The 23,826-nt window shown below is 48.7% G+C and overlaps 1 protein-coding gene across 1 annotated transcript in view; it reads right to left on the reverse strand.

Annotated features, from left to right (window-relative positions):
- Positions 1-309: 309 nt before the first annotated feature.
- Positions 310-23,826, reverse strand: part of Gan (gigaxonin) — a 55,810-nt gene continuing 32,293 nt past the window's right edge. Inside the window, exons 4-11 of the mRNA XM_057753543.1 lie at positions 22,723-22,940; positions 22,402-22,523; positions 19,917-20,029; positions 19,037-19,186; positions 17,733-17,869; positions 16,950-17,078; positions 9,747-9,856; positions 310-9,662 (exon numbers count right to left, since the gene is read on the reverse strand). Coding sequence (XP_057609526.1) covers positions 9,481-9,662; positions 9,747-9,856; positions 16,950-17,078; positions 17,733-17,869; positions 19,037-19,186; positions 19,917-20,029; positions 22,402-22,523; positions 22,723-22,940 — 1,161 coding nt within the window. The 3' untranslated portion in view covers positions 310-9,480. The remainder of the gene's footprint in view (positions 9,663-9,746; positions 9,857-16,949; positions 17,079-17,732; positions 17,870-19,036; positions 19,187-19,916; positions 20,030-22,401; positions 22,524-22,722; positions 22,941-23,826) is intronic.

Below are 23,826 nucleotides of genomic sequence, written 5' to 3' on the forward strand. Positions count from 1 at the left end.
CCCTCTCCATGATGAAGCTGGACCCTAAGGTGCCATCTGGAAGCAGGTGCATCATGACAGACAGGGTGCTTAGGCTTCGGTGTTTTTAAAATCTGATGACACTCCCCCCTGGGCACCAGTTTCCACTGTTTATTATTGTTGTCTTTTTAAATTTTTTTCATTATTTATTTTTCAAGACAGGGTTTCTCTGTGTAACAGTCCTAGCTGACCTGGGACTCGCTTTGTAGACCAGCCTGGCCTCGAACTCACAGAATCCGCCTGCCTCTTCCTCCCAAGTGCTAGGATTAAAGGTGTGCACCACCACCTGGCTTATTGTTTTTTGTTTTGTTTTGTTTTTATTTTTTACAAAGCCTGTCAAGTACAGGAGGCTACTCTAAGTTACAATTCATGACCACCATAATCCTCATCACCCTGGCCATCAACATTACATGCACATTTTCTTGAGTTTCTTTTGAAGCAATACCCTTGCGATGAGAACATGAAAAAGCGATCCCTTTCTCAGTGCAAACTTGTTGCCATACCCACTTCGGACTCTATTCACCGCTTGGGATATTCAAGTCAGAGTTAAACAAGACAGGAGGAGAAGGAAGCCTGGCCTGCTCTTGGGAGCATGCCACGGGATGCAGGAAGGAATCCCATAGCAGTTTTCAGGGCCAAGTGCAGACAGACGGAGGTGTCAGACAGCCGCTGAGAGGCCATCCAGGCTCTGAGTACATCTCGATGGACAATCTGGGACCTCACGATGCTGTGACTGAGGCTAGATGCTGAGGTAGTGTGTGTGGCCCGGTGCTGGCCCCTGACTCAGAGAGAGCCCTTGGTGACCTCAGGGCAGGTGTGGAAGGCTCCTATTCATCTCCAGGTGCTTGAGGCTTGAGATGGGTTGGGGCTATGCTGGGTGCTGGCCCAGGAAGCTTCTGGGACTGGCTGGCAGGAGGAAAGTGCCAGCACAAAGGTATGGTCAGGGACCAAGAAGGCACGCCTTCTGGCTAGGCTGCTGACCCCATGCTCCGTGGTCCAGGGAGCAGCATGAGTTACAGCTCTATTTCCTTTTCCTTTTTCTAATTTTTCTTATACATTTCCTTATTAATATGTATATGATTGGGGGGAGGGCAGAAGATAAACTTGTGGGAATCAGCTCTCTCTCTCTACCACATGGGTCCTGGGAATGAAACTCAGGTCATCAGGCTTTCCCTGTGGAGCCACCTTGCTAGCCCCCTTTTCCTTTCTTCTTTGTGACACAATTCAAGAGACTAGAAAGCCAGGCCAGGCGGGGAACAAGCGTGAGAGGTCTGAAAGGGGCAGGGGAGTGTGACGACAGAGCTCTGGTAAAGAGAACCAGCATCCTCCTCCTAGACAGAAGTCCTCAGACTGCTAGAGGTTACTGCTCAGGCTGTGGGAAGGACCCTGTTCTCAGACTCCTTCTGGCATCTAGGTGGCCATCAGGGGCCAATAAGACAGCCCAGCCCACCGAGGATGGGGAGGGGAGCTGGGGGCTGCTCCCTTGTGACCACAGGGTTCCCATTTCTAGGTGAATGGCTGAGGGTCCTATGGCAGGCTTTCACCAGAGGGGAGACAGAATAGGAACATAAGAATGGGGCCCCTAGAAATGCTTTACAGGGAAAGTTGGCTGAGTTCACCAAGCACCTTCCCGGGCAGCCAGCCCAACTTGGGAGGCATGGCCTTCATTCACCAGCTTAAGGCAGAGTAGGCAGCAAAGAGCTTAAAACAAAATATGTGTCAACCAAAAATCATGGTTCTGGTGGACATTATAGCTTAGAGAAATCTCTGGAAATAAAAGACCATTATACCATGAGCACCCTGGTGAAGGGACTGCCAGGGTGTGGTGGCCAATGGCCACACTCAAGGGACCAAAGTGATGATGAGTGGAATAGAGGGGAAGGACATGAGGCAAGTGTAGAAGGGACACAAGGCTGCTTCACACGACCCTCTGAAGGATTCCCTTTTTACTAAATAAACAGCCCAAGAAGCCCTGGCCTGCAGGAGCTCTGAATGCCAGGCAGAGCATCGCACCGACTGTCCTGCCCACAGAGGGCCCTGGTAGAGTACACAGAAGCCATCAGTTGGTACTGCAGAGGGCACCCTGCTACCCCTAAGCTGTTCTACCCCATGGGTCTAAAGACGACAGAAGAGCAAACCTAGCATTGGGAGGCGGAGGCAGGAGGCTTAAGACCTTGTCTCAAAACACTCAAGAGAAAATAAATTAAATAATAAGCAAGGTGATGAGATTCTGTAATTCTGCCTACTGGCCTGAATGTTCTGGAGTAGTACACTCCTCCTTTGTAAGCCCAGCATCAGGCCAGAGCCTGGTCACTGCTAAGTGGCTTGGTGGTCCCAGGCTGCTGTACCCCACATTGCATGCTTGCCTACAACCTCTAGGCTGGAGGCTTCACCACGGACACAGGGGAGCAGTTTCCACGCACGATATCCAAGTTAAAGAAGCAGAAGCTTGCTGGGCGGTGGTGGCGCCCAGCACTCAGGAGGCAGAGGCAGGCGGATCTCTGTGAGTTCGAGGTCAGCCTGGTCTACAAGAGCTAGTTCCAGGACAGGAACCAAAAAGCTACGGAGAAACCCTGCCTCAAAAATCCAAAAAAAAAAAAAAGAAGAAGCTTAGGTTTGTGACCTCAGTCAGAGATGTAGAAAATACCTAGTTTGTTTGGTCAGTCCTGATGATAAATTTGATATTCTGGTTAAAAGTAAAATTCCACCTTAGTAAAGGATTTTAAGGAATCTCAGACGACTCGATTAGGCAAGCTCTCAAGAGGGTTACTGACCATCTCTCTCTATTTTGTTTTTTGACAGGATTTTTCTGTGTAGTCCCTAACTGTTCTGGCGCTTGTTATGTAGACCAGGCTGTTCTCAGATTCACAGCGATCTGCCTGCCTCTGCCTCACAAGTGCTGCCACTAAAGGTGTCACCAACACACCTGACTTGACCATAATACTTGAACACTCCAAGCACATGTGTTGGGTGTTTCTGATATCCGTGGTTATCCTGAATATAACCATTAGCGCTAGAGGTGAGAGGTGGCATGTGGCCAGAAGGAAACACGTTTTGTATGCACAGGCAGACATTTGCTGGTATCTAATGTGGTGGCAGACACTAGGGTGAGCACTGGCAGGAGGCCCGGATGTTCAGCTCCAAGCAGACCCCTCCTGGCCCGGGGTCTCACAGCACTCTGTGTGGACAGATGATGACGGAGCAATGACAGCCACCACAACTTAAGTGTAATCACCACCCAGGCTCCACAGGCATCCTTTCTTTACCACCCAGGGAGGTCAACGTCCTCTCTCCAAAGGCAAACTTCAGACCAGAACATAGGTGGCAAAAGTCTTCAACCCCAGATTCTCCAACTTCCTGTGCTCTTGACTACTGGGCCTGTTCAAGTCCCAGGTAAATCCCTAGGAATAACCAAAACCACAGACCTGGGGCTTAAGCAGGAAGGGAGGATTTGCTCTCTTAAATCATGGGCTCCTGTTGCTCACTTGGGCACAGACGCTGCCACCTGAGGAGAAGCTTCGCCATTTTACAGTCTCTGGGCCAACTCTGAAAGCACCAGAATACACATTCAATCATCTGATTGCATGAGGTGTTTTATTGTTGTTGATTTTTTGACTTTTGGGACAGGGTTTCTCTGTGTAGTCCTGGCTGTCCTGGAACTCACTCTGTAGACCAGGCTGGCTTCAGACTCAGAGATCTGCCTGCCTCTGCCTCTGCCTCCTGAGTGCTGGGATTAAAGTCTTAGGGCACTACACTTGCATGAGGTTTTAAAATGTATCAGGCTCTGAAGGGAGGGCTGGAACCCAGGGATAGAGCTCTGAGGGGAACACTCAGGAGAGTGCAGTACTCTGAGGGGAACAGAAAGCTGAAAAGAGGGCTGGCCTCTGTTGATTACCCAGGTCTCCTATTTAGCAGGCCAGGTCCAACTGTGACCTGAGAAGTGGCCGTTCCTATAAGAACGAACTCCTGAAAGAGTGTCTCCAATTGCTGAGCTCCCTCAGTGATGTCATTCCTACCTGGGGACCAGGAAAGACCAGAGTCTGGGTCAGTGTGGAGAAGGGACGTGCAGGGTGAAGCGCAGGAGAGTCCCCTACGAGTGTGACAGATGAGTCATGCTCTTAAGTAAAGCGTGATTCAAGGTAGTTGGGTCAAGCTTGATCGTGAACCTGGAAAACATCTGTTTCATTCTGACATCTGGTGCTCCCAGAACTGAAGGAAGAAGAGAATGTAGGGAGGAGTCAGCAAAAGGAGGAATTCCCAGGAATCGGCAGCACCTTGCAAGAAACATCACAGCCGCCTCAAGCATCTAAGTTCTAAACACCGTGTCAAATAGCAGACACGCTCTCCTCTGATCCTAACAAGGACAGAAACTGCACAGCGCTGCTGCGCGACTTTTCTACTACAAGAAAACATCGCCTTTAAATGACTCTTTCAAGTTCAAGTTGAGTTTCAAGTCGTTGCCTCGCAGAAGCCCCAGAAGAATTCCCGCTCCTCCAGGGTTAAAGTGCATATTTTAAAAAGTACGAAAATGGAAACTACGCCTGAGAGAACTGACCTTCTCAAGGCTGCTCACTGCTTGCTTCCAGGCGCTTGTTGCAGGACAGAACAAATCCAATGCCGCACCATGAGGTAGCGGACAAGAGGGTTTGTTTTTCCCCAGAAACACAAAGAATGGGAATGATTGCAAGTATTCCCATCCGATTCAACAGGAAATACCATAAAGTAAGCTACGGAGACTTCCCTGGTGCAGCTTGAAGAAATTCTCCAGGCAGGAGGCAGGGCCGCTCCGAGCTGCAGAATATGCGGAAGAGCTTACTCTTCAACCCCACCCAGACTGCACTGGCAGCGAGAGTGAGACACCCACCGTCTGAGTCAATGGACTCACTCTCATCCCTACCCCAGAACTGTATGTGAACATCAAAATGAGCCAGAAGGAGCCTTTAGGGATTACTCAGAAGGCAGAAAGACCCCTCGGCTTGCCAAAGCAGTCCCTCCCTCCCCGACTGAGTGAGGACAATCAATGAAATGTTAGCTTTAGTCTTTATGAATAAACCAGGCCTTGCTTCCAGAAGACACTCAGGAAAGTGGGAGACTTTCAACAGCCAACTGACAGGGAGAGGAAAAGGTTTTCCGGTTTCTCCAGCCAGAATGTTGGTCTGGGGGCTGAGCCCATACTACAAATGATGTCCATTTTGGGAGTAGAAACACCTGCATGCTTGAGGAAGCTCAAGCTCTTGCTGAGTTGGCTGGATTACCCTTGGTAACCCCAAGGCCTGGCTTCTGTGCCCACTTGAATGTTCACTGTAGGAAGAGGAGAGCACCCCTACCCACCTCAGACATGGAGAAGATTTTAAGCCCATGTCAGATGTAGCCAATCAACCTAACATTCACGTGATGAGCGTTATGAGGCGCGCTGGGCACAGGTGCAGCGTCCATTGGGGACGCAGGCACGTGCGAGTAGTACACGAGGCACTTGGGATTTCTGAGGCCAGCCCACCTATGTACACAGCTTCTCACTTAAAGCCCAGAAGAATTGAAGAGCGCGTTCTCTGCTTAGGGAAAAGCATCCCATTGGAGGCCAGGGTACTGTGACTCGATGCCTACTTGCAAACCCTGGACCAACTCACATAGACAGGGTTCTTGCTCAAGCTCCAGCGAACTTATAAGACAGAGAGGGAGGGCTGTGTCCCCTCTGCCTCCTTTGTAAGGTTCCCCGAAACGCGAGCACAATTCTAGGGAGGTCCTCTGTATTTGGTGGGTGACCCAGGGCAGGCGCTGCCACGCCTCTTCAATCCCTGGCTTTGTAGGTGCTCTCTTGGCTAAGGGGAAGTGACCGCAAGAAGGACGCATTGCTCACCCTTCCAGTGGGCACTTCTCAGGTAGTTCTGAAGCTTCTAAGTGCGCATGGTAAAAGTCACCTCACCCCTTTCCAGAGCATCCGACCACAGGAGGACTGTGTAACCAGGAAAGCCTCCCCACTATAAGAGAGAACTTCTGAGACCCCTGGCGCAGGGCACTGCAGAGGAGTTACCAAGTAGAGCCCTCAAGGAGAGCCGGTTGTTTCCCTAGACACCTGACTGGCATCCTGTGAGAATCTGAGGCACCACAGCAAGGACAGCCCTACATTCGCCACTTCCATGAAGAGACCGTGTTTCCAAGACACCTCTGAGGGGTGGCCTCTCCCCACTTATAAAGGGTATGGTGACACTGTCAAGCCACTGGAGATCAGAGTAGCCTCAGTAGCTGTGAGATGTAACAGAACACTCGCTTCAGCACAAACAAGACTCAGACACAGCCCCAGCAGATGTTTGGTTGGAAAGCCCAACCAGAGCCATGACTCCTTAGAGCAACCACATAGCACGCTCGGCCCCTTAGACCATCCCTTCCTAGGACCAACTGCTAGCTGGTAAATCCAAGTTTTCGCTCCTGCTAAGGAAAAGATGCAAAGCTAGTAAAATTGACTACTGTCCACAAAGGTTCCGCATTTACACATGGCACGTGTTTGACACAGCCGTGTAACTGAAGGTCGACAGACTCAAGGTTTATCTGAAGCACCAGGAGACGGTAGCATAGATAGCTCATGACTACGATTCAAAAGTAAACATATACAGACAGACGTGTCAAGTCACGTGGCACAGCACGCACGCACATCTCTCACGCTTTCTCATCGCACAGAACATAAACACTCTTCACATAAAAAACACTTCATTTTAAATTAAGCACTTAAATCTTTGAAAAAATCTATGTTTAGATATGTTAGAGAAATAAACAAACATATTTTAGACTCTAGCCTAGAAGGGTGTCTTGATTACACGACTGTAGCCTAAGACCTTCCAGTGAAAAGAAATTGCACTTCCCCCAAGATGTTTGTGTTTCAGATTTTAAGATCTAGCCTCCGCTGCCAAATGTAACATCTACCAGGTCAAAGTGCCTTACTGAGACGGGAAGGACCACTCACGCAGACCTGACCAAGACACAGGTGCAGTAGTGAAACACAACCTGAAAGACGGGCTACAAGCTACTGCTCGACACTAAAAGAGTGGTTACCAAGAGGTATGGTTGACTTTGAAACATCATAGTAAAATTAAATACAGCCCCACTTTTCAACAGGATAGTCTCTCTCTCTCTCTCTCTCTCTCTCTCTCTCTCTCTCTCTCTCTCTCTCTCACACACACACACACACACACACACACACACGCCTAAAAATAACAGTTTGGCACTTAGCAGCTTTTGTTATTGCATCCCATATTAAGTTGCAAATTTATTTTATAAAACATTAATTTCTGCAGCCATAGTGTCAATGAACTGAATTGAAAAACCCGTTTGTTTGTTTGTTTGTTTTTTTAAGTGAACTGACCAAGTCAACAGGCACTAGTGACATCACTATTGGACCCATGACTCTAAACAAGGAACTGTCTCCTTGGAGAGGCCTGAAGCACACTGAGAATTTTAAACTTCAGGAGTTTAAACAAACAAACAACAACAACACAACAAATAAAAACCAAAACAGAGCAGTTACCACAGCTGTCCTGCGCCGGTTTCTCTCTGCTCTGGCAGGCCATGGCTCTGTCCTGTGCAGGTATTTCACCAAAGTCAACTTGCCCTTCTGGCAATTTCTCTCCTCTGAAGCCCCCATCTCAGGAAGAGCAGAGGTGCTCTTTCTGCTGTGGCTTCGTCGATGGAAAGCAACATGGCTGATATGCAACATAATCCACTGACTGACAATAAATCTGACTGGATGGGATGGCACGGATGCGTGGCACATCCGGCCTAGAGCAAAGGATAAAAACTTAGACCTTCTCTTGCCAAGTTGCTTCTGGCCACAGCTGAGTTAGGAAGCCACGCCCAGCCCTTTTTACACCCACCCTCTGGGTTCTTCTCCCCAACTTTTTATAATGCCAATCACTCCAGACAGGTATAGGAAAATTCCTGCAGAGAAGCCATGCCTTTTCAGGTCCACAGGTGGGGGAAAAGAGGATTAATGTTTCATATGCAATTTAATTGCATATAAACATCTCACGTAGGAAGTTTCTAGAAGAAATTCCTGTTCTCCAATTTATAACCAAAGGATGTACTTATACGTTTAGCAATCACTAAGATACAATGTTGCCTCTTCTAGCCAAGAAAGAAACTTGTAGAAAACAATTAGAAACAAGGAACTCTGTATCAAGATGACTAGAAGTTTGATATTGCATACAACTCACACTATCAAGTAATGGAGTGCACTCCAGTCCCTGACTTCACACCAAGGGGGCATAATCTGAATGGAAAACAGTATCTTATGAGATAAATTCCACCAACTAAAGATTGGTTTGTTTTTACTAATGGGAAATGGGAAGGAGGGTGGAGGTGGCAATGAGAGATGGGGAAGGAGGGAAAAAGGAAGAGGGCACTAACGGGAACAGAATGAAATTAAGTTGAGGTAGTTCATTCTACCAGCCAAACTTTACTGGGAGTGAAAGTCATCTAAAACTACCAGAGAACGGCTTTGGGGGCAGCCTGTTACAAAGACGAGACTCAAAACACACCTGCGTTTGAAGATAAGTTTGTAATGTCTAAGCAGCAGTAAACAGGACTTCGTGTGCTTTCTGACAGGGTAGAGGGTTTGATTCTTATGGACATCACCTGGACAGCTTTTTTGTGTTTTTAGCGTTTCACTGTTTTTAGTTGCAGCAGACCTCTGTCATTTGCTCGACTCTGAAGTCTCCTCTGTGCTACCAGCCTGGAGTTTGCTTTTCCACGTAGAAAGAATGGTACACGCTCCCTCCCAAGCTCTCAGCGCCCCCAGAACTCTCTCAGAATGTGGGGTCTTTTATAGCGAGCGATTCCTTTAAGCTCATACGGGGCTGCGGACTTGAGCTCTTTGGGCAACTGAAAGACAGATTGTTGTCAGAGAGGAGTTTTATCTTAGTCTCAGTTCATCAGAATATAGTTCTTAAAGAATCTTAAGACAGAGGACTAGTAATAAATGGGAACTAACTGGCACAAACCTCAGTTTACTGAGTGTGGCTAGGCATCTACCCCTCCACACCATACAAGGAGAGCCTTGTGTGCTGGGTATGTTGGCTTGCATATATGGGTTCTGTTGTTTGTCTACCTCAGCCACATACACTGGGACACATTCAGTTAGGTAAGAGTTCCCTTGCGGGAATACGCACCTTAGGGCTGTAACTCTGACATTACACATGACACCACCCCCCACTCCCTCCTTTTGACATTCACTAGCCTCCACGGTTTACGAACGCATCGGCTGGAGGAACTGATTCCTCCCGGGTAGTTTTTCAACAGTTACGTGGTCTCCAAACAAGAGCAGAAGCCCAAGTTTCTAAGCATTAAAAAACCACCGAAGAGTAACCATACTGATGCCCAGCACAGCAAGATGGAGCTGCTTCTCTGCGCTTGCTGACGACCAGCCACGTGATGCGCTTGGGGCAGGACCTCGCTTTTGGCTCCTCTTCCTCTTCAAGGGGAATGGACCCGGATGCGGAACAAGCCTTGCTGCAGCTGCAGACGGAAGAGCTTGCAGTTGGCGATGCGCAAAGCTGCGCAACCTGTGCGCCGAAGGTCGGACGGCAGGAGTGGCTTCGTGTGGTGCCAGGTGCCCGTGCTTCTCTTAAACTCACGCACGTAGTCATAGTTGGTACCTAGACCCAGAGAGGGGGCAGAGCTGAGCTGGTGCACCTGAGCCCCTGGAAGCAGCTCCCGAGAAACCCCCGCACCTTTCTCACCTGTGTCAAGGTCTCCGATAACATAAATACTGGCTCCTATGGGGACAGCGCCGTACACAAAGGATGAACTGGCAGGAATGCATAGGTTCTGATCGTTAAGATAGATCCACCTGGAAGCAAGGCCAACAGACACAACTCAAGAAGTCAAAAGAACAAATGGCATGCTTAGGAAGACAAATGGGGACAGTGCAACTTGGCAAGACACCAGCACACTGTGCACAGCCACTCTTGACCCCCACTCCACTTGCAAGAACCGTGGCTGTGGTTATTGTCGAGACAGACAACAAACGCTCCGACAGTGACTGCCACAGAGTCGGACTGCCTCTGCCAGCACCACAGCTCCCGGACTCATTCATGTGTGGCTTACTCACATACTATTGCCTTCCCCCTTTTAAATTTTTAATTGTGTGTGTATGTCTGTGTGTAGGTATGTGCATACACATGACTGCAGTGCCCATGGAGGGCAGAGGACAAAGCCAAACCCCCTGGAAATGCAGTTACAGGCAACCGTGAGCCCCTCTGATGTGGGTGCTGGGAACTGGACCCCAGCCCTTTGCAAGAGCAGCAAGTGGTTTTCACCACTGGGCATCTCTCCAGCCCAGGGATATGCTAGTGTTAAAGTTCCAGCACACTTGCTAGCACTCATCTGGATGCCTTCTGGCTGGGCTGCTGTGACGACAACCGTCAGGGACATTAGGTAAGCCTGAGCCTTGTTTGGTTCTTGTTTTTGGTGGACTTCCAGAACGGCTGGATTCTGCAGAAAGGGCATGTGGCATGTGATGAGAAAATATCCCTCTTACTCAAAATACAATGCTGCTCTGTCTTCTAGTTAGTGAGGCGTGGGAATCCCAGCTGTTCATACTCACTGGGTCTTGGTGCCCTCAGTCCTTTGAAGACTGAGCCACTATAACAAGAATTCCCTTAAGTCTAACTGTGCTGGGGATTTTGGCACACATTTACGGGGTACTTTTATGCACCTTCTTTTGCAAAAATTTGCTCATTTTAGAGAACATATACACAAATAAAAATAAGATAAGCCCTTTTAAGAAAGGCTTTCTAGGAAAAAAAAAACCTGACTAACCTTCAGTGTCAAAGTCAGGAAAGACAGGGGCTATCACAGGCTAAGGGGCAGCAAGGAAACACAGCACCTGTTGGCAACTTCAATCCAGGTTGAACTGAGGCAAGGGACATGTTGGCAGAGAGCAGGTGACATTGTTGGCAGTCTGTACTTTAGGCAAGCCCTGCATAGCTTTGACACTAGGGTTCTGGTCAATGGGGACACTAGCATTAGAAGGCAAACGTATGATTTATGGGAATACCCTGACTTTATGAGACTTTTCTAGAGGCCTAAAATGGCTCCTGGGGCTGGAGAGATGGCTCGGGGGTTTAGAGCATTTGTTCTTTTTACAGAGGATTCAATTGAGTTTCTAGCACCCACATAGTGGCTCACAGCCATCTGAAATTCCATTTCTAGGGAATCTGATGCCCTCTGCTGACCGCCACAGGCACACACATGGTATACATATAATACAGGCAAAACACTCATAAACAGAAATACATATAAAAATTACTGCAAACAGATATGGCTCAGTTAGTAAAGGTGTTTGCTGCTCAGCCTGTTGCCTTAGTTTGATCCTTGGGATCCACATTGAAGAATCAACTCCTGCAAAGGTTGTTCTCTGACCTTCCTATGAGATAGATAAAATCTAGGCTTTGCCCTGCAGTAACATTCACTCAGGAAACCGTGGCCCATTTCCCACTAATAGCTTACAGGCATGCCAAATCATAGCCACCACTTAAGCAGCCCTGAGGCCTCACTGTCGAGGATGGTGCATGCAGTTCAGCGGACACTTTGGCCTCTCTGCTCTGCACAGCAGCGAAGGAGCCTGTGTAGCAAGGGAGTGAACTCTGAAGTCAAACCACCATAGGAACATCTCACTTGGACTTCAAGGAACTCTTCCCTGGCTGTTAGGAAACAGCTTCCTTATTTTGAATTCCAAGAAACAAGGAAACAAGATTATTTACCCAAGATTATAAAATAAAGCTAAGCCACCACCACATTTCCCTGCCCCTCTCCTACCTTACCTTCCCTCTTCCTTTCCCCTCCTCTAAGACAGGGCCCCTGCTGGCCTCTAACATGCTAAGCTGCCAAGGATGACCTTAACTTCTCATCCTTCTACCTCATGAGTTCTGGGTAACAGGCTGAGTTATGGAGTACAAAGGATGGGCCCCAGGGCTCCATCATGCTCTCTTCTGAGCCACATCCCCAGTCTATGATCACTTGGTTTGCTGGGGCTAAGAATATGGACTTTGGGCTGGAGAGATGGCTCAGTGGTTAAGAGCACTGCCTGCTCTTCTAAAGGTCCTGAGTTCAATTCCCAGCAACCACATGGTGGCTCACAACAATCTGTAATAACATCTGGTGCCCTCTTCTGGCCTGAAGGCATGCTTACAGGCAGAATACTGTATATACAATAAATAAATCTTGGGGCTGGAGAGATGGCTCAGAGGTTAAGAATACTGACTGCTCTTCCAGAGGTCCTGAGTTCAATTTCCAGCAACAACATGGTGGCACACAGCCATCTGTAATGAGATCTGGTGCCCTCTTCTGGCAAACATACAGACAGACAGAACACTGTATACATAATAAATAAATATTAAAAAAAAAAAAAGAATATGGACTTTGACCTCACAAATGTTAAGCATCTACCTACTGAGCCATATCCCAGCCCAACGCCTGCTGCTCTCAGAGTCCTTCTCATCCCTTGTCATTGCTGGTCAATAATTATAGACATTATTGCATTTTCTCTGTTTAGATTACAGTGTGGTTTCTGCCTCCAGGCTGGACCATGACTGAAAGTGATGAGGTCAAGAGCAGGGTTCACGCCGGGCGGTGGTCTCAGCACTTGGGAGGCAGAGACAGGCAGATCTCTGTGAGTTCGAGGCCAGCCTGGTCTACAGAGTGAGTTCCAGAACTGGCTCCATAGCTACTGGGAAGCCCTGTCTGGGAAAAACAAAAACAAAACGAAGAAACAAACAAAAGAGCAGGGTTCGCTCCCTGCTTGCTACCCCACAAGTCTTACTGAGGCAGCTGCAGTGCTCCCGTCTTCCCAACCGTGAGGTGGGAATGAAAGGACGGCAGCAAGGGCAGGCAGTGTGCTTCTCTGCAGAATGTCAGGACGACCAATTTTCAGACATGGCTGAGTCAGCCCTGAGACCACACTGCGCAGGTTAACTGCTGGCCCTGCCTTCTAAGACCAAGACAGAAAAACTTCTCTGTTGAGCCGTGCAAACAGGACGAAGAGGAAACACCAGCTAGTTCGCAGCTGCAGAGCAAGGATGGGATGGGAAGACACACCACATCTGGACAGCCATGGCGACCAGCCCAGTCACCCAGCACACTGGGGACACTGCACACATTTTCCTCCCCCACTCTCCCTCCTAAGTTTGCAGTATGTATCGATGTTAGCTTGAACTAAAACTTCTCCTGTTTCAGCCTTCTGGGTACTAAGATTACAGTGTATTCCACCATGCCCGGCCTTTTCCACCTTTTCTAAGAGAATTGATGGAGGACAGGTTTCACTCGCCTGTATTTTTTTTCTACCAGTTCCTCTTGGATACAGTGGGTTTCTTGTCTTTGGAGGGCAGAAGAAATCCAGGGATTGAGTTAGTCCTTCCTGCCACACGACCCCCTGTCCAAGGGTCACCAGCATCTGCCCAGGTGTCAAGCATCCCTCTTCTATTGTACTCTCAGAGATGAAAGATGGCATTGGCAACACAACTTCAGAGTTGGCACAAGGACCATGTATCAAGGAAGGAGACTCAGGCAGAGGTGAAAGGACAGTACTCGGGAAAGGAAGACGCCACAAGAGAGGCCTCAGCCTCAGGACATAGAGGACACTCAGCGGGGCACTCAGAGGGCAGCAGTGTCTGCTTCCCCTCGCAGAAGCCTGGGAAGGGGGAATGCATGTACACCCTGCTCTGAGGGGAGGAAGAGTCCATGGCGGGGGCAGCGGGGGAGAAGGTGGGTGCCCAAGAGAGACCCCCCCACCCCACCCCCTCAAGGTGAAAGCTACAATATGGCAATGGCCTGAGAGGGAGAGAACTGGGAGGATCCTGTCAGAGTGTGGGCACAGCTGGGAAGAGGGCACAGAGACAAACATCCAGATAGAGAAGTCCCTGCTCTCTGGGTGTCATGTGTCACTACCAGGAGTAACTTGTGGCCTTATTTATTTATTTATTTAAATTCAGAAACCACAGAAAATAGTAAGATATGGCATTTTCCCAGGAAAGCTTTAACCTAAAAATAGGAAACAAAGACAGGAAAGACAAGAGACTCCTTACAATTGGAATGGTCTCCATGCTGACAGAGACCACACATCTGGCAGCAGCTCCCACGGCTGCGAGGAGAGCATACCCGGGAATGCTGCCCCGCAGCTGGGTGTTATTTTTCTGCCAGGATTTATGGGAACAGAGTCAGGCCAGTAGGGTGGGTGCATCAGAGAGCCCTGCAGCCAGAAGTCTGAGCTGCTCGGGTTCCAGGTCTGCCGCACGCTCACCTCCCTGTGCTCTGGTGTCGTTACATGGGACATGGCCTCAGAGAGGAACAGAGGAGCCCGGCAGAGGCCGTGCAGCATCTGGTGTTGCTCATGCTCAATGTTTCACAAATGTGCAAACGTCCTGCATGTCACTGACAAGAGGTCTTAGCAGCTGCTTTCTGTTTATAAACTAACACTGGGGAGCCTGGGAACACGGGCTGGAGATGTATGTATTTTATTTGAAAAAATTTTCCCCCCACGAGACATGGTTTCTCTGTGTAACAGCCCTGGCTGTCCTGGAACTCACTCTGTAGACCAGGTTGGCCTCAAACTAACAGAGATCCTACCGCCTCTGCCTCCCGAGTGCTGGGGTTAAAGGCGTGTGCCACCACGGCCTGGTGAAAAAAATATTTTAGGATGAAAAGTCGGTGGTTTGAAAGTAAATGGCCCCCCAAAAGGGGTGGCACTATTAGAAGATGTGGCTTTGCTGGAGTAGGTATGGCTGTGTTGGAGGGAGTGTGTCACTCTTGAGGCGGGTTTTGAGGTCTCATATAATGCTCAAGTCACACCCAGTGTCTCAGACACTTCCCACTGCCTACAAGATGTAGGACTCTCAGCTCCAGCACCGTGTCCCACTATGATAATGGACTGAACCTCTGAACTATAAGTGAGCCCCTTTGATTAAATGTTTTCTTTCTAAGAGTTGCTGTGGTCATGGTGTCGCTTCACAGCAATAGAAACCCTAACTGAGACAAAGGGTTTTATTTATTTCTTGTATGGATGTGGATGTATTCACATGTGACAGTGCACGTGCACATATGTGTCGGACGATGTCAGGCCTGGCTTTCATGTGGGTGCTGGGGAGGCGGACAGTGGTCAGAAGTGCTGACTGCTCCTTCTGAAGACCTGGCTTCAGTTCCCAGCACCCACATCTGGTGCTCATAACTCCAGCTCCTGGGGATCTCACACCCTCTTTTGACCTTCCTGAGTACGTGCATATGCATATATACACACACACACACACATAAATAATAAAAAATAAATTTAAAACCAGGTATGGAGGCAGAGGCAGAGAGATCTCTGTGAGTTCAAGGCAAGCCTAGATTATACAGAGTTCCAGGTCAGTCAGGGCGACAGAGTGAGACCGTCAAGAAAGAAGATAAAAAAGAAAAAGGAAAAAAAAAAGAAGGAAGAGAAGACAAATGGAAAAAAGGAGCGTTGGTTCTACTCATAGGGCCGCAGTTTGGTACTAAGAGCATGTAGTCAAGTTTACCAACCACAAAGATGCTGCAGGTGACTGGCAGGAATGCCAGGGCTCTAGAACGCAGCATGTCCCCTGACAGCTGGGAAGCTTTACAGCCAGATTTGAGTTCCACCCAAGGCAGCAGACAAAATGAAGAAGGAACGTCAGCAAGCGACTGCAGACAAGTTGCAGCTCACAGTGACTACGCACTGAGTCAGTCGTCATGAAGAGAGGGTTGTGTCAGTGTTTATCCAAAGCCAAACATGCTGCTACTGCCTGTTAATCAAGCGGGACAGACTGTCTCACGCTCGTCTGGGGGAGAGATTAATACACTATTTCCTACTGCGGCAGCCGGCCCCCACAGTAGCGTATCAAAGAAGAAATGTAGCAAGCCGCTGATATCCTCTGCCCACCCCCACAGAGCAAATACCGTCTAAACGGCTTCGTTTTCTGTCTAGTAAATTCCCCTGACAGTCTACTCCAAGTAACGGGAAGCAACAGCATCTCTGAAAATACCCTGGAGGGAAAGTGCCTGGCAGACTGGGCGACATTTATGTGCGTGTCTAACGCCTGGTGCCTGCTCATTCTTCTCCCAATCTCAAAGGCAGGAAATGAGATAACATTGATCTTCTGGCTCCCCCCTCTGGTAACATGAACGTGACCGAAGCACGTAAGATCAGCCATGACCTTCTGTGGGGATCTGAACGGGTCATTGCGGTGAGAACACTGCCTCGTGCTTATGAGGGGAAGTGTGTGAGAGGAGACAGCACCTACCACAGAAGCATACCATGGCCTGGCAGGCATTTTAAAAAATGTAAAAATGTTTTCCTTAAGCTAGACATGGTGGCACACGTCTTTAATCCCAGTACTTGGGAGGCAGAGGCAGGTGGATCTCTGTGAGTTCGAGGCCAGCCTGTTCTACAGAGCTAGGGCAAGCTTCAAAGCTACACAGAGAAACCCTGTCTCAAAAAAAAAAAAAAAAAAAAAAAAAAAAAGAAAAAAAAAAAAGAAAAAAAAAAGGCTCTGGCCATTTACACTGCTGTCTCTCTGCTTCCAATTTTCAGATCAAGATGTGAGCTCTTAGCTGTTGCTGCTGCCATGCCCTTTTTTCCCCACCATGAATGCTAGCCCTCTAAAACTGTAAGCCCAATTAAATGTACTCTTTTATAAGCTGCCTTGGTCATCATGTCTTATCACTGCAATAGAAAAGCAACTAAGGCACTCCTCAACTTCTGAAGTCACTGAAAGAATATCTAGTACACACTGGACATACTCCCTAAACAGAGAATTCAGAGAAGTCACTAGAAATCAAAGCTGAGACACATCTCTGAAAGCACCGAGGGCAAGGACAGATATGAGGGCCTCAAGACTGTCCAATTCACAGAGGGAGAGAACCCGGGCGGAAGCCTCAACACTGCTTACCTCTTAAACTCGTCGTGATAGAACTCAGACTTGCAGGTGACCATCTCACTGCCCTGGATGTCCTCTCGACTTCTGACGCCTCCGAATACATACAGCTCCATGGCAACACCGCAGGCCACTGCTCCAAACCTGTAGGGCCACGGACACAGGTGCGGGCTCAGAGCTCAGGACCTCAGCCCCAAGTTCTCTACTCCTTGTCCTTCTGTCTAGGGGTCTCTTTGAGACAGGGTCCCATTACGTACCCAGGGTAGGCTGGGACTCGTTATGTAGACCATACCAGCCTCGAACTCACAGCTATCCTCTTGCCTCAGCAGTCTCTCAAGTGCGGGGATGACAGGGAGGTACCACTATGCCCAAGCAACCCAACTGCTTTTGTCTTCACGTGTTTAGGCACACGTGTGTGTGTGCATGTGGAGGCCCTAAGGCCGACATCAGTAGTAATTTCTGGATTCCTTATTCGTTAAGGTAAGATCTCTCAGCTGAACCCAGAGTTTGCTAACTTGGGTTAGCAGGACTTGTCTAGAAAGCCAGCGTTCTCAGGAACACTTGTCTCTGCCTTTCCAATGCCGGGACTGCCTACCTGGCACTGACTCAGGTTCTGGGGACCTGAGCCCAGGTCCTGACACCGTGCAGCGCACCACACACTCAAACACTGAGCTCCCTTTCTAGTCTCTACTGCTTGTTGTAACGGCACGTGGGCCTTCTGTTTTAGGAGATGCCATACTCTGAGGCCTCAGCTCCATCAACAGTGGCACACTGAGGGGCACACACACTCTGCCTCACCTCCTCTCTTTCAGTGGACATATGGCAGTCCACTGCTGGGTCCGTGGATCGTAACACTCCACAGACTCAAACAATTTTCCATATGATCCTCCACCCATGGCATAGATTTTCTTTTTCATAGCTGCATAGCAGCCAATCTGAAAGAAAAAAAACCACAATGGCAGGGAGAGGTACCATTTGTCATTGGAACTGGATAAGCAGACAGCAACTGACGCAGAGAGCATGGTCACATACGTAGGACAAGTGCTGACTCCTAAGAGCAAAACAATGACACCTCCTTGCATGACCCCACAGGGCTTGGGAGGTGGAGAGAGCTGGAGGCACGTACTGGAAATCCCCAGAGAAGGAGTCTTCATCCATCTTCAGCAAAGAAGCAGTAACTATACTTTACTTTTTATGGGGCCATGCCGGGCCGGTGTTCTGCCTCGAAACTGGACCCCAGCTCCTAATCTTATAATATATATATATATATATATATATATATATATATATATATATATATATATATATATATATATATATTTTTTTGCCCTGGCTCTCTTCTTCCACCGTGTGGAAGCTTGGCAGCAACAAGCGCCTTTACCCACTGAGCCATCCTGATGTCCCCAAAGTCTATCTGCTTTTCACAGGAGCTTTGAAAACTGGATGTAAGCAACGCACAGCACTGCCTGATGTGCACGAGCCACAAGTTCCTTCCGTGCCACACTGGCTGAGATGGGAGTAGAAGGGGCTTTCCAGCATCCGTCTCCTTTCACCAGTATTCGAGTTCCCAAGAGTTAAGATTCTTGGAACAATGAGCTGCTCAGTCGCTGTCACAATGGTCTCACTGGACGGGTACACAGTAAGAGAAGACAGGATATCCAGACGGCTTGATGGACAGCTCTGCCTGTGACCTGAGGCTAAGTGAGGGAGGCTCATGGGAGGAAGACACTGCAGTTTTTTACTTGTAGAGGGCATGAGGAGTGCAGGAGAGATCAGGCTAAGCACAAAGTATTTTCTACCGTCCCTGCAAGCCAGCACTGCTGCTCGGAGGCAGACTCACACTCGCACGGGCTCTTTCCACTCGGGATGTGTAACTGCTCACATGAAGGCAAGCTGCCAGCAGAGATCTGTCTAGAATTCTCGAGCCTTGATCCTCTCGGCATTGTTCAAGAGCATACCGAATACTGAAGATGTGTAGCAGAAGAGCATTATGTGAGCCCCTGAGTATGAGCCTCCCCACTGCAACAACCATCCCCAGGAAGAGACACTGACTTTGGAGTCAGCTTGCAAAGACACCAGCTACCGCAGCCCGTTGCACTCACCTTTCTAACCATGGTCAAGTCAGGTTGCTTTGTCCAGGTTTTTGAATAAATATCATAACACTCCATGGAAATCAACTCCCGGTCACCATCCTCCCCTCCAAGGATGTACAGCATCCCATCGATCTCCACGATCCCAAAGTTGTGTCTTGCCTGGAGAGACATCACAAATCTTTGTAGGAGAAAGTGGATGTTCAACGTTTGCTAAATGTCACAGGCACTGTCTTATTCCAGCATCCCAGCAGAGAAGAGCCTTTGATACTCTTTCTCCTCAGAACTATTATGTGTGGCTTCCTCAGCACAACAGACAGAGCCAGTCACTCCTCAGGACCAGGGACCAAAGATGCAGGCTCAGAGGTTCTGTGCTTAACCTACAGAACTCAGAAGAACGCCTGTCTCCCAGGATAACTAAATCCGTGGCATTGATTCTGAGCACTGATGGGTAGGCAGGCTTCCGAAGAGACCGTGACGGATGACAAAAGCCAGGCACTGTGGACTGTCCGTGGCCAGGACTGGCCCTCGTGGGGAACAGGGCATGCCAGAGTATCAGGAACTACACAAGCCAGAGGTGCTTATCATTCGCCTGCAGCCCAAACAGAACATAACAACTTCCGGGCTTGTGGAGTCTCTGTAGGAACACGAAAAACCAGCGTGTGCAGAGGTGGGGATCAAGAGAGGAAGGAGGCTGGGGCAAACAATAGGGAGGTGGCCCAGGCAGCAGGCCATGAGGAGGCGGGGCAGGAAAAGGCAGGAGAGGCAATGAGAGAGAATAGGGCTCCAGGCAGTGGGAAGCCAGGCTGCTTCTTCTTTCTGTACACTAGAACCCACACCGATACAGGTGCCATGGAGAAAAGAAACACCTTGGAGACAAACCACACCGTACCTCATTCATGGGCGGGAGAGGAGTCCACGTGTTGGCGTCTGGGTCGTACTTCTCTCCCGAACTCAGTGTCTGCTTATTTTCATCTTGGCCCCCCAACACAAACAAAAACCCTTCTGAAGAAAGCACAGGGGACACATAGGACACCTTCAGCAAGTGCTATGGTGCATTCAGAGCTCCCCTCCCCACCCCTCACAATCTTCTTGTTCCCTGGTGACAGATCCAAACTTATTAGTCACTCTGGCCATTCTACTTTACTCAATACTGTCTTTGTTTGTTTGTTTGTGGTTTTTCGACACAGGGTTTCTCTGTGTAGCTCTGGATGTTCTAGAACTCGCTCTGTAGGCCAGGCTGGCCTGGAACTCACAGAGATCCGCCTGCCTCTGCCTCCTAAGTGCCGGGATTAAAGGCATGTGCCACCACCGCCTGACTCAACTTTCTTTTTTAAAATTATATTTGACACTTTTTTCTCCTGTCTCCCGAAAAGGTACTTTCTCCTCTCTTCTCCTCCCCCTTCCTCTCTGTTTCTCTATCTCTCTGTTTCTCTCTCTCTGTTTCTCTCTCTCTGTTTCTCTCTCTGTGTTTCTCTCTCTGTGTTTCTCTCTCTCTCTCTCTCTCTCTCTCTCTCTCTCTCTCTCTCTCTCTCTCTCGCTGTGCCTGTCTCTCCTCTTCCCCTTTCCCTCCATAACCCACTGAATAAACTATACCCAAACCCTCAAAAAAAAATTACATTTGACATTGTACACACTCTCTCTCGTGAGTTCGGCTCTCAGCCTCGTCAAAGAGGCTGCTGTCTGGAGGCTAGAGCAGTGAGTACCACTGGCCAGACTGCAGGAAGTAAATGACCATAGGGTGCCCGACCTTAACTGACACATCATAACACAAGCCCTGCATCTAAGGCTCAGGGGACATCATGGAAGAGAGGGTGGGGACAGATGGGCCAGGACATCTGCTGCGAGACAGTGTCTTCTAGACAGGAAGGGAAGCTGCACCAACGAACTCTCAACAGCTGGGTCGCCTGCACAAGACCATAACCGTCCACAGCAGGGGAAAAACCTCATAAGGCTCCGTGTGCTTCTAGAGGAAGTTCTAGAAGCAGCTAGATAGGTTTCCCAATCTTAAGTGGTCAACCCTAGATACATGTACATACAGACAACACTGACTCAGGAGATTACACACACATATGTATATGTGCGTGTGTATGTACATATATATATTTTACAAAAGGTCATTAATTTGAGATGGGGTCACAGTGGAAAACAGAAGCGTTGGCAGGAGAAGAGGAAAGGATAGGAACAGTATAAATATAAAATGTACTCATGAATGGTATTCTCAAAAAATTCAAATTAAAACAGTTTCAAGTGCACGTGTGTATGTGTGTATGTACGTGCATGTGCACATGCCACGAATCACATATGAAGGTCAGAGAACAACTTGTAGGAGTTGTTTCTTTCCTTCCACTGTGTGAGCCCCAGGGATTGGACTCAGGTCCTCAGTGGTGGCAAGTGCCTTTTCCCACCTTGTCCAGCCTGACTGATTTAAACCTTGTCTAGAAAGTTTCAAGCTTGAACTCAATTTTGGAAACATAGTATTTTCCTGCGATTATCAGAAACAAACGTCAAACCTCTACTGTAGAAAGAGGGCACTTTCATGCAAGCCCAGGCTACCTGACATGTTGCAAGGCATTAATTGTTCCTGTGAAGAAGAACATCCAGCGAAGCTCTCAGGCACATCAGGAAACATGGTCCCATGGAGTGAGAGCAGAAGCAAGCACTGGCAACCGGGTTGCCAAGACTTGACTGGATAACTAGAGAAGGCAAAGCAACAACCCTTGCCACAACCGGAAAACATAACTAAGAAATGAGTGTACACCGAGCAAAGATTCACAGAGAAACAGAAACAGAAAAGCCCCATGGAAGGACCAATAGATTCTCAAAGCTGAAAAGTCACAGAAGATAAATCAAAAGCCACCATCAAGCCAGCAACAGAGAGACAGAAGCCAGAAGCCGACACGAGCAAGCAGAGGATAGAGGAGGAAGGTCTGACATGCCTGGCAAGACTTCTGAGAGCAGAGGCAGCACAGGCAGGAAGACAAATGGATGAAGACGAACAGGGCAGACGAAATGGCTTAGCAGGAAAAAGAGCTTGCTGCAAAGGCTGATAACCTGAGTTTGATCCCTGGAACTCATGTCACCACACCAGGTGGTGATGGAGCCCAAAGCCCGGCCACACTACTGTAGAGCCACACTCCCTATTTTTTTTTTTTTTTTTTTTGGAGACAGTATACAACTACATATCCCTACTAACCTAAATTTGTTAGGTAGACCTGGCTGGTCTCAGACTCAGAGATCCTCCTGCCTCTGTCTCCCAAGTTCTGCGATTAAAGGTGTGTGGCACCACACCAGGAAAAATTGTGCCTGCGCGTCTGCAGAGGCCGGAAACGACATACTCCTTGGTCAGGGCTCTGCTAGAGCTAAGCGGAGCGTACCTGCTGAGAGAACGCCATGGTTAATTCTGGGCATGCTCAGAGGGGCCAGTTCGATCCACAGCTGCCGATTAGGGTCGTAGAGAGGGCACATACATCGCATGGCGGCCGTGGGTTTCCGTGAACTAAGGAAATACACAATTGATGTTTTACACCTCTGTTCACAGTAGAACCCCACTGTCGATGTCAGAGGTTGACACACGGTTAACCATCTCAGAAAGCCAATTACTGTCACATTTTGGCCCAGAATATTACCTTGCATTTCTCGTGTGTTGTAACTCCCCCTCCCCCACACCCTTCTCCCAAGGCCCCTGCCACACTCACACTCTTTCCTCCCCTCCAATGGTCACTATGCACTCTGAGTAGCCCCTTGGCTTGAAGCTGGCCAGCATGGCCTCCCCCTGCTGCGGCTGGCTGAGCGGGATGTTGCTGCACTCTTTGACGATTTCTCGTACCAAGGGCTCATTCAGCATCTGCTCCCGCAGGTAGCTGGAGTCCAGCCCTGAGACCCACAGTGCTGACATGACATCCTTCATATGGACCTGCAGAGGGAGGAGGAGCGACAGGAGAGGGATGACACGGGTATCCGAAACACACCTGACTCTCAGCAGATGGCGGCCCTAACAGTCTATTGGCAGACACCGGCACTCCTCGCAGTGCCTGAATATGCACACCAGCCCGCTCTTTTCCTCTTCTTAAAAAAAAAAAAAGTTTTAATTTAATTTTTATTATTTTACGTGTATGAGTGTTTTGCCTGCATGGATGTCTGTGCACCACATACAGGCTGGTGCTCACAGAGGTGGTAAGCCTCCATGTGGGGCTGGGAATCGAACCTGGGTGCTTTGTAAACACAAGTGCTCTTAACCACTGAGCCAGCTCTCCAGTCCTGAAGAGTTTAATTTTATTCATGTGTGTGTGTGTTCCTGTGGGCTAGAAGATGATGTCCAGCTCTCTGGAGTTAGAGTTACTGGTTGCTGTGAGTTGTCCCAATGTGGCTGCTGGGAACTCAAGTTGGGTCCGCCTCTGCAAATGCAGCAAGTATTCATAATTGCTGAGCCATTTCTCCAGCTCCCCCTTTTAAATAAAGCTTTATTATTTTATTTTCAATTATGTGTGTCTTATAGGTGTCTATAGAACACAGAGCCACCGGAGTCACTGGAGCTAGAGTTACAGGTGGTTGTGAGCTGCCTGATAGATGCGCGTCCTCTGCGAGAACAGCATTCCTTCCTAACTGCTCAGCCACTTCTCTGGCCACCCCCACCCCTTTTCTTTCTTTTGAGACAGTGTCTTGCTATGCAAGCCCACCCATCCCCCTGCCTCAAGACTCCAAGTCCTGGTATTACAGGTGTGCGCCACTCTGCCCTCCTCTCCTTTTAAATTTTTCTTGCTGCCCACAGTCTCTGGGAATAAAGGTTTAATACAAAAAAA

The sequence above is a fragment of the Chionomys nivalis genome, chromosome 21 (assembly GCF_950005125.1).
Source record: "Chionomys nivalis chromosome 21, mChiNiv1.1, whole genome shotgun sequence".
Classification (NCBI taxonomy): domain Eukaryota; kingdom Metazoa; phylum Chordata; class Mammalia; order Rodentia; family Cricetidae; genus Chionomys; species Chionomys nivalis.